Consider the following 10,999-nt stretch of genomic DNA (forward strand, 5'->3'; position numbering starts at 1 on the left):
CCTTCTCTCTGTGTCAGGTCCTCTCTAACTCCTTCTCTCTGTGTCAGGTCCTCTCTAACTCCTCCCTGTGTCGGTTCCTCTCTAACTCCTTCTCTCTGTGTCGGTTCCTCTCTAACTCCTTCTCTCTGTGTCATTTCCTCTCTAACTCCTTCTCTCTGTGTCAGGTCCTCTCTAACTCCTTCTCCCTGTGTCTGGTCCTCTCTAACTCCTTCTCTCTGTGTCAGGTCCTCTCTAACTCCTCCCTGTGTCGGTTCCTCTCTAACTCCTTCTCTCTGTGTCGGTTCCTCTCTAACTCCTTCTCTCTGTGTCATTTCCTCTCTAACTCCTTCTCTCTGTGTCAGGTCCTCTCTAACTCCTTCTCTCTGCGTCAGTTCCTCTCTAACTCCTTCTCTCTGCGTCAGTTCCTCTCTAACTCCTTCTCTCTGCGTCAGGTCCTCTCTAACTCCTTCTCTCTGTGTCGGTTCCTCTCTAACTCCTTCTCTCTGCGTCAGTTCCTCTCTAACTCCTTCTCTCTGCGTCAGTTCCTCTCTAACTCCTTCTCTCTGCGTCAGTTCCTCTCTAACTCCTTCTCTCTGTGTCAGTTCCTCTCTAACTCCTTCTCTCTGCGTCAGTTCCTCTCTAACTCCTCCCTGTGTCGGTTCCTCTCTAACTCCTTCTCTCTGTGTCAGGTCCTCTCTAACTCCTTCTCCCTGTGTCGGTTCCTCTCTAACTCCTTCTCTCTGCGTCGGTTCCTCTCTAACTCCTTCTCTCTGCGTCAGTTCCTCTCTAACTCCTTCTCTCTGCGTCAGTTCCTCTTTAACTCCTTCTCCCTGTGTCGGTTCCTCTCTAACTCCTTCTCCCTGTGTCGGTTCCTCTCTAACTCCTTCTCCCTGTGTCGGTTCCTCTCTAACTCCTTCTCTCTGTGTCAGTTCCTCTCTAACTCCTTCTCCCTGTGTCGGGTCCTCTCTAACTCCTTCTCCCTGTGTCAGGTCCTCTCTAACTCCTTCTCCCTGTGTCTGGTCCTCTCTAACTCCTTCTCCCTGTGTCTGGTCCTCTCTAACTCCTTCTCCCTATGTCAGTTCCTCTTTCTCCCTTTGCTGATTCCATCTCACTCTTCCTCCCTGTACACGTTCCTCTATCCCTCGTTCTCCTCTTAAAACTTTCCTTTCTGACTAAACAGAAACCAAGAATCACTAAATTGTATTAGACTGTGGTTTACACTGATTTTCTTTGTCATTTTTTTCTCCTCCAGAAACGAGTGAAGCCCTATTGAGTCAGGTTGGAACGTGACCATGGCATCCAGAAGCAGCTCCGGTGCTCAGCAGAGATCGTACCACTGCTCAGAATGTGGGAAGAGTTTTAAACGAAAAATCGTCCTCCAAACACATCAGCTCATTCACACAGGGGAGAAGCCCTATCGGTGTCCGGACTGCGGGAAGAGTTTTACTAAGCAGTGCTCTCTGCAAGTGCACGAGCGCATCCACACCGGAGAGAAGCCGTATAACTGCTCGCACTGCGGTAAGAGTTTTAGCGACAGAGGAAACTTCAGAGCACACCAGCGCATTCACACCGGAGAGAAGCCGTATGAGTGCTCAGAGTGCGGTAAGACCTTTTATCAGAAGAGCAACCTGCAGCGACACCAGCACATTCACACGGGCGCCAAGCCGTACCGCTGCTCAGACTGCGGGAAGAGTTTTACTCGACCGAACTATCTCCAGCTGCACCAGCTCGTTCACACAGGAGACAAACCCTATCACTGTTCGCACTGCGCAAAGAGTTTCAGCGACATACGGAACCTCCGACGACACCAACTCATTCACACAGGAGAGAAGCCTTACTGCTGCTCGCACTGCGGGCAGAGCTTCAATCAGCAGAGCCACCTCCAGAGACACCAGCGCGTCCACGCACAAGCTGAATGACCGAGCGGTTATTTAAAGACACACAAATGTACCAAGAGTGTGGCAAAACTGATAAGTCAACAAACACACTTTTTATTATGGGTTTTTGTAGTTTAATGTGAATGATGGAACTTGTTTTCATTTTCTGTTTAAATAATTTCCAACTGAAACAGCTGTCATATGCAAAAAGGTCCTGCCTCTGTTTTTACATGATGGGCTTGGAATTCTGAGGATCTGTATGACACATTAAATATAGATTGAGTTTTGTGCATATTCTTAATCCTTTAGTGCTGCTTGTTGTTAAAAAAGTAAAAAGTTCCTTCTTGAAAATGGCGTAACGAGTTGGCAGCCCAATCAGTGCAACTCATGTTTTTAGCACGTGCCCAATCTCAGCCGTTAGAGGGTTTAGTAGCTTGGCTATGATGCTGGGAGCCAGTTTAAGGGGACCCTGGCCAATTCCTATTCCTCCGCTTATCAAAAACTTGATGTAATGATGAAAAAATGTGAAATGATAGTGGGCGCCCATGAGCAAGTCCACAATGAATTTGGGTGAATGAAGCTAACTGGCTAAAAATACAAAATTAAACAAAATTATTTATTTGGGAATTTCTCAATTTCTAAAAGTATAAGGAAAAGTCAAAGAAAGCCAAGCCAGTTCCATCTTTTCTATGCAAGTGTTGGTTGATTACCAGGTAAATGTTAGTAAAGGACCAGTAAAGGGCCAAACACCAGACTTGCCCTGTGTCTAAATTTGTGGGCCAATTTTGGTGTGACCAATAATGTAGTTAGTCCAGGTTTGGGCCACATTCATTAGTTTTATGTATTTTACAGTGTGTGAGCCAGATCTGAGCCAAGGACCCAGCAGCCATATACAGGGCCAGAACAAACACAAGGATGTGGAACACAAGTTGGCCAGACAATTTTAGCTGTCTGGGTAGGACACTAGCATTTCTGCACTGAGCACTCAGTAGCGTAATGCTAACCAATTGGCTGTCAGTAGCAGTAATGCTAACCAATCAGCACTCAGTAGCAGTAATGCTAACCAGTCGGCACTCAGTAGCGTAATGCTAACCAATCAGCACTCAGTAGCAGTAATGCTAACCAATCAGCGCTCATTAGCAGTAACGCCAACCAATCAGTGCTCAGCAGCAGCAAATTTATCACATCCTTGGTTTTGTTCTGGCACAGTTCTGGCTCGATCCCCAGCCCAGATCTGGCCCATATACTGTAAAGTGAGTGGAACTAAGGAATCTGGTCCAGATCTGGCCTATATACTGTAAAGTGTTTAGGGTTAACGGCTGTGGTCCAGATCTGGCCCATATACTGTAAAGTGAGTGGAACTAAGGGATCTGGTCCAGATCTGGCCCACACACTGTAAAGCGAGCATATTTAAAAGGTGTGGTCCAGATGTGGCTCATATATGGCACACAGTTATGGCTGAGTACCCACCTTAGTCCCTGGCCCAGATGTGGCGCATTTACTGCAGAACATGCAAAATATGAGTAATATTTCTTCATAACAATCAAATGCGTCAAAAGCCATATCAGAATGAAAAGTCCATGTTGATTTTGGTTAAATAAATAAAAAAGTAAATGAATGATGGAAAAAGGCTTCATCTCTGTGATTGGTCACTGTCTGAGGTGTTTGTGTGTACATCTATAAGAACATGCGCAGCTGGCCCTTCTGCAGACCACATGCCTTGAGTCAAAGAGTTCTATGTTTTCAACATTCATAAATACATGTTTCACAATATTTCTGCACAGATTTTAAACCATGGCAGGTGAAACATTGCTGAGCAAAGTGGAGAGCCCACTAAAATACAGACTAAATCTGACCTCTTCCTTGGAGCTCTGTTCAAGAGGGTTGAGAAGGTAATGTTTCAGACATTTTAAATTAGAGATGTGTGTGTGGAATAAAACAGTTGTGTAAGTCCCTAAAGTTTGGGTGTCACCCATTCAGTGTGCCTTCATAAAACACACACATGCATAAGATCAAGCCAACTGTGTACAAGTCTCATTTTCTGATTCCGTGTGCGATAATTAGTATGACCACTAGGGGATTTTTTTCACAGTAAACAAATACAGAACTGGATAAACTGCTGTTTTACTTATGATTTTAAATGCATGATTTTATCCTATATTATGTTATATGTATGTATATATTGTCCCTCTCTGGGATGTGCATTGAAACCTTCTGCGGCGAGAGGTGGGCTTCTAAACACACCTATGGCGGTAGTAACATGTAGTCATACAGACCTTTAACTGGTTCCATCATGAGCTTAAGTGCGTATATTATGATCATAATGATTTGTTTTGCATACATTCATTTCAGAAATATTTAGGCGGTGGTGGTACAGTGGTGAGCATAGCTACCTTCCAAGCAGTTGAACCAGGTTCGATTCCCAGCCAGTGCATCCTGTTTAGGGGGGCAGTCTTATGACCGGAAGGTTGCTGGTTCAATTCCCTGAGCTTGACAGTACGTGACTGAAGTGCCCTTGAGCAAGACACTTAACCCCCAACTGCTCCCCGGGTGCTGTGGACTGCCCACCACTCCAGGCAAGTGCGCTCACTGCCCCCTAGTGTGTGTTTCACTGCACAGATGGGTTAAATGTGGAGGTGAAATTTCCCTGTTGTGGGACTAAAAAGGGTCACTTAAATTAAGTAGGAGGTGGTCAGATCGTTTATTTTGCATCACAATTATAAACATTTTCAATGTACAAAAATTATTAATGCACAAAAGCAAATACACAAAACAGAAGTGTTTTGGGCTCTTGTAGATAAACGTCATACTATGGCTAGTGAATACACTTAAGCATTTTTTAAAACTTCTTAAATTAGGTAATAAAATAATAGTATGTTTATTTTTTTGTTAATTACATAACCTGTAGTAATGCATAATAAATAACAAAAGTTTGAGTCTAATAAGACTAATAAGTCTGCTTCCACTAAGGGGTTTGATGGTGGCATCTAGTGGCATGTTGGGCAAGGCAGCAGGGATGGACTGGCTGAGCTGGCCACTGGAGTGGCCGTTGAGGTTGCCCATGCGGTGGCAGCCGATGTGGCCGCTGAGATAGCCCCTGTGGTGGCAGCTGATGTGGCTGCTGGAGCGGCCACTGAGGTTGCCCATGCGGTGGCAGCTGATGTGGCCTTGACCACCACCAGGTGGTGACGATGTGGCCCAGCCACTTCAGAAAGAGCTCAGAATCCATATAGCCCTTATCAGAAGCTCCATACAGAGCACCAGGGGGGTCCTCCAGGGCATATGCAGTGCTGGGGAGGCAGCGGAGGTAAATAATGAATGGAGGGATGCTCACCCCCACTGCACTCACACAGCAGTGCACAGTGATGTGTTCCCTTGTCATCTGCTGCTGCCAATAAAGATGCTTCCTCCCCTTGGGGCAAAGGACCCTCTCTCTGGACCCTGGCTTGTCCCCAAACCCTGTCTCATCACAGCTGAAGAGAAGGTGTGGCTTCTCCTGCAGACTATGCTGGACATAGAGAGGTTCAAAGATGGCGAAGAAACCCTGTATAGCCTCAGGGGTTCCCCCATGGACACGGCCTCGGTCCAGGGAGTCGGGTGTCCTCATGGACAGGTCTGAGTGACGAGCTCGAAACCTAAGCCACCAGCTGTTACTTGGGCCTGTCTCCAGGTTTATTAAGGTTTGCCGCCCATCTGACCTGACCATACTCTGCACTCATTTTTCACCACAGCACTGGTGACGGGGAAGCCGTGGTTCGCCATCCATAGGATGTAACGAACCAAGGCCTCCTCTTCATCGACTGTAATGGTGCGGTTAAGGTGGGGTGCCTGCACTACAGCCTTTGACTTGTTGTCCTGCGAAGTTGTATGGGGAAGAGAGATTCAGAGTGTTTTGGTGTGAAATGGTTCAGATGTCTTTACAGTGGTGGAGATAGGAACCAGGGGTCGCCATGACTACAACACAGATATAGACATTTTATTTACTATCCAGAACCACCAGTGAACCTACACGAGTCTTCTGAGTTTATATGGAATGTTGATGATGGAAAATAGTGGAAAATCTGAAATAATAAGTTTTCTTTGGGGACTATTTTGCCTCACAGCGCCCTGCATATTATGTATCCCTCCACCATGAATGGAGTTTAGGGCCAAAATCTTTTCAAAACTATCATAAAACAGTGTCTCAGTCATCAGGCAGTGAATTCATAACCATTTCATGTAGTAACTTTCTGTGAGGGAGCTTTTAGAGGTGGACGTCTGGTTCCTATCACCACCACTGTGAACAGTTCTGACTTAGAAAATAGGAAGCCATGCTCCCCTGAAACTGACCCTGCTACTGTCCAATAGGAGCGCAGGAGGCGGAGCTGACCGGAATGCGGGTGGAGTGAGGAGAGTGAAGAGACCGCCCCTCTGGGTCCCACGTGGTGGCGCTGATCCGTGTGACTGTGGATCACCGAGCCCAGTGAAGCGGAGAGGCGGAAGATCCGCGCTCCACTCCACCGGAGGAGCAGGCAGGAGCTGCGGGGCTGGAGGTGAGGAGCTGATCAGATCACAGCTCTGTTCTGTGTTTGATTGACAGCAGAGTGAGAGGTGTGAGCTCTTCTGCAGATGGAGAGCAGCAGAGCTCGCGGAGTGACGCTCCACCTCGCGCCTGTTTCTGTTTTGGTTTGGGTTCCTCAAACAAAGAACTCTGGATCTGTTTATCGGGTAAGTAACGGTGCTGCTCTCACAGCCAGCCTTTAAATATATGGTTGTTCAGGGGTTCTGTAGTAAGGGCAGTGGTTCTATTAAGAACCATGATTTCTATATAGAACCATTTGCATGCATACATTGCCCTTTGCATAGTGAAATGGTCCTTCAGATTGGTGGTTCTTCAGACTGATATGTATATGGTTTTACATAGCACCAAAAAAGGGTCCTGCAACTGTGTACGATGTCAAGGTTTTAACAGTAGAAGAACTCTTTTTGGTTCTATACAGAACCATTTGATTGCATGCACAAATTCCCCTTTGCATGGTGAAATGGTTCTTCAGATTGATGGAGAATTTCTTATATATGGTTCCATACCGGACCAAAAAGGGTTCCTTTACTGTTATGATGTCAATAGAAGAACCCCTTTTGCTGCTGTGTAGGACCATTTTCTAAAAAGTTCTATAGACACCACATTCTCAATCAACATGGAGAACCATTTCCCTGAGCAAAGAACCCTTTATGCATGCAAGCAGATGGTTCTATATAGAACCAAAAAGAGTTCTTCTGTTGTTAACACCTTGACTGAGAACCCCTGGCTAGAGGAGAAAACACACCAGCTGTTTATTCACCTCTCTGTTTCTGACAGCACTGTGACCTCATCTCAGAACATTGGCTCCTCAAGGTTTCCACTACGTCCACATTATGGCTTATTTTCTTTAAATTTATATTGTGTCCAAATAATGTTTACCATGGATTTTGACTGTGTTGTAATAATAACATTTCTCTAGATTTTGACGGATTGTGTTGAAATAAAGCCTTATTTTTTTTAGATTTTGTCTGATGGTGTTGAAATAAATGGCCTATTTTCTCTTGGTTTTGACAGATTGTGTTGAAATAGTTAATATTATATTCGGTATTGTGCGTTGTTGCTGTGAAGCTCTATCCGGAAAATTCTGTTCAGTTATTTCTGTTCCTAGACGGTCACTCTCACACCTGCTGCTTTGTTATGGTTAGGCTAAGAGCAGCTGTATTGGCAACGATCTAAGTTCCTCAATAAACAAGACAGTCAGTGTTCCCTCGGGTCAGTTAGTCTGTGAAACTGGGTGCAGAAGAATGACGCTATCCTCCAGAGACAAGGCAGGCCTCCTGCTTCATCAGCGTTTGATCCTTCAGTCTTCAGCCTCTGAAGAACACCCTGCAACTAATTTCAGACTCAGCCGCAACAGTTCCATCGGTCTCAAATTTGTGGAACGAGACAGTTGTCGGGTGGTCTTCCCCTCTATCAACACCGCCATATTTTACACAGAGCTCAGACTCGTTTGTGATCATGAGGATATAGAAGATTACAGAATAGGAGATAGAGATGTGCTTCTAGGACTGAATGAGTGAGGTATCAACTAGGCCTTAACTGTAACGGCTACTTAAACATTCATTTTCAAAGGCTTAACGTTCACACAACAGATAAAAACTCAGATTATACAGTAAAAACCATAGATAGACAGATAAGTGACACATACAACTGTAACGTGATCATAAAAATACTGCAAATATGTAAATATCACCTCTGGTGACTTTGGCTAATTAGTGGAGTAACTGACTGTGTTGCGTGCAACTTTGATTTCTAATTGCTTTGTGTAACTAACAAGCTGCACAGAAGATATTTTGCAGGTAACTTACAGCATGGTTGCATGAAAGTTTCATTGTGTAAAGCCTGTCTTAGGAATATCTTTACATACACTACATACTTGGCTGAAGCACCATCATCCAATGAGAATTGGCATAAAAGGGGTATTTTCTTGAAACGTGGGCGGTCAAGCAGTTGCTCAGCCCACAGAGTGCAAGAATAAGGTCGTCTTACAGTTCAGTGGCTGTATTGGTGGGTTGTTTGGGTTTCTGAGAGAGCAGAAGGTCAGTCTGGCCTTTGTTTACATGCCTTTCTCTGCTCCATGATCATCCAGTGCACACACAACACAGAAGATATTGCACAACAATATGGAAAATGAGCAAAAGTATGGACAAAGATAATAGAGGACACATATAAAATGTGATGTATAAGTGTGCTAGAACTCTGGTATGGACATCTTATGTTTTATGTTTTGGTCATTTTTGGTAATTTTGTTTTTTTTTTGTTCCTCAGAAATGACCAATGCACACTTGGAAATCTTCCCCTGCTGTTAAATTCTACCTCCACAAACGCATCAGGAAATGCTGTAAATAGGACTACATTATTCTGCTGAGGTCAGTAGAGGTGAAATAAAATAGTATGGCCTCCAAAAGAAGCTCCAAAACTCAGCAAACGTCCTCTGGTACTCTCCACCACACTGGTGCTTCTCGCAAGAGGACGCAACAAAAAGCAGACGAGGCGAGAACTCACCACTGCTCCGAGTGTGGGAAGAGTTTTACTCGGCAGGGTCACCTCCAAATACACAAGCGTATCCACACGGGAGAGAAGCCGTTTGCCTGCTCGGAGTGTGGGCGGAGTTTCAGAGATAAAGCGACCCTTAAAAAACACGAACGCATTCACACAGGAGAGAAGCCGCATTCCTGCTCAGAGTGTGGGAAGAGTTTTAATCGAGAGCGAAGTCTCCGACTGCACAGATATATTCATGCGGAAGAGAAGCCGTATCTCTGTTCGGAGTGTGGAAAGAGTTTTACTCAGCCGTACATCCTCGAGCTTCACCAGCGCATTCACACAGGAGAGAGGCCGTACCAGTGCTCAGAGTGCGGGAAGAGTTTTACTCAGCAGGGCCGTCTGAAACTCCACCAGAGCGTTCACACAGGAGAGAGGCCGTATCACTGCTCTGAGTGTGGACTGAGTTTCAGAGAAAAGGCTGCCCTTAAAAAACACCGGCGCATTCACACGGGAGAGAAGCCGTATCACTGCTCAGAGTGTGGGCAGAGATTTAGAGACAACAGTGCCCTCAGAAAACACCAGCGCACTCACACGGGAGAGAAGCCCTACTACTGTTGGGAGTGCGGGAAATGTTTCGCTCAGCAGAGTAGTCTCCAGAAACACCAGCTCAGTCACCGAGCGCTGAAGCCGTACACCTGCTCAGACTGTGGAAAGGGTTTCAGTCAACAGAGTCGTCTCCAACGACACCACTGCGTTCACACGGGAGAGAAGCCGTATCTCTGCTCAGAGTGTGGGAAAGGTTTTTGTGACAAGTGTAGCGTCACAAGACACCAGCGCATCCACACAGAAGAGGAGGCATATCACTGCCCAGAGTGTGGGAAAGGTTTCAGAGACAGAAGTACTCTGAAAGGACACCGGCGCGTCCACACAGATGTGAAGCCCTTCCACTGCTCAGAGTGTGGGAAGAGTTTCAAGAACAGTGGTACCCTCAAAAGACACCAGGTTGTTCATACAGAGAGAAGCCCTATCATTGTCCACAGTGTGGGATGAGCTTTAGAGGCCGTGGTAACCTCAACAGACACCAGCACATCCATACAGGAGAGGAGCCTTAAGCTTCAGGTATTTGAAAAAGTAGTGAGATGAAAATTTGTGGTACATGAATTTGTCAAATTGAAAAGAACATGAAGCACCAACAAGAGATGCGTGTGTGGAATGAGGCAAGCATCCAGCACCAAGCGCCAGCAAAAGCCGTAGACACCACAGACAACCCTGCACATGAGTCACAAGCATTGACAAAGGACACAGGTAGCGCAGGAAGTCCCAGACCTGAGCACCAAGTGTCAACGAGAGTCATGGGTAGCACCAGAAATCCCACACACAAGCCCTGAGGCTCCATGGGGTGCGGAATGAAGCACTTAAGCCAGAAGTGCTGACGAGCCACAGGTACCCCAGAAGTCCCGAACTTGAGCCCCACGTGCCGAAAAGAGCCACAGGTATTGCTGGAACTTTTGAACCCAAGCATCGATGAGAGCTTTGCGCAGTGCCGTAAGACCTGAGCCTCAAGCACTGATGAAAGCTGTGAGTAGTGCCGGAAATCCCAAACCCGAGCCTCAAGCATCGACTAGAGCCGTGGGTAGCACCAGAAGTTCCGAACCTGAGCCCTCAAGTGTCGACGAGAGCCATGGGTAGCGCTGGAAGTCCCAAACCCCAGCCCCAAGTCTCAATCTGTAGATTGAGACAATCCGTCTCAAGCTGTAAGTGCTGTATGTGCCTCACATGAGCCTCAAGTGTCAATGTCCGAAGGTCCCAAACCAAATATATTTACCCTATTTTAAACTTTGTAATTCTTAGTAGTTTACATTTCATTTTGCCATTTTTTACTGGTTTGATATGTTTTACCTTTTTATTTTGGTGCTTATTACTCTTTTTAGTCCTTTGTTCTGTGTTCTAATGCTCAGCTGTGTTGCAAATGAGGGTCACCTTCAGTGCACTCCGAGCTTAAATAAAGGTTGATTGATTGATTTAGATTTGTGTATATGTTTTACTGCATGCAGTTTTAATTTTTAAGGATTTATATAATTTTTTGTCACTACTTTAA

At 45.7% G+C, this 10,999-nt stretch overlaps 1 protein-coding gene across 1 annotated transcript; it reads left to right on the forward strand.

Moving 5' to 3' along the window:
* Positions 1-1,236: 1,236 nt before the first annotated feature.
* LOC118801243 (zinc finger protein 665-like) lies at positions 1,237-10,999 on the forward strand. Its single transcript, XM_036561434.1, has 2 exons — positions 1,237-1,767; positions 8,957-10,999. Exons 1-2 carry the CDS (start codon positions 1,272-1,274, stop codon positions 9,949-9,951), a joined length of 1,491 nt encoding a protein of 496 aa, XP_036417327.1. The 5' UTR covers positions 1,237-1,271; the 3' UTR covers positions 9,952-10,999.

Source organism: Colossoma macropomum, unplaced genomic scaffold (assembly GCF_904425465.1).
Source record: "Colossoma macropomum unplaced genomic scaffold, Colossoma_macropomum, whole genome shotgun sequence".
Taxonomy (NCBI): Eukaryota; Metazoa; Chordata; class Actinopteri; order Characiformes; family Serrasalmidae; genus Colossoma; species Colossoma macropomum.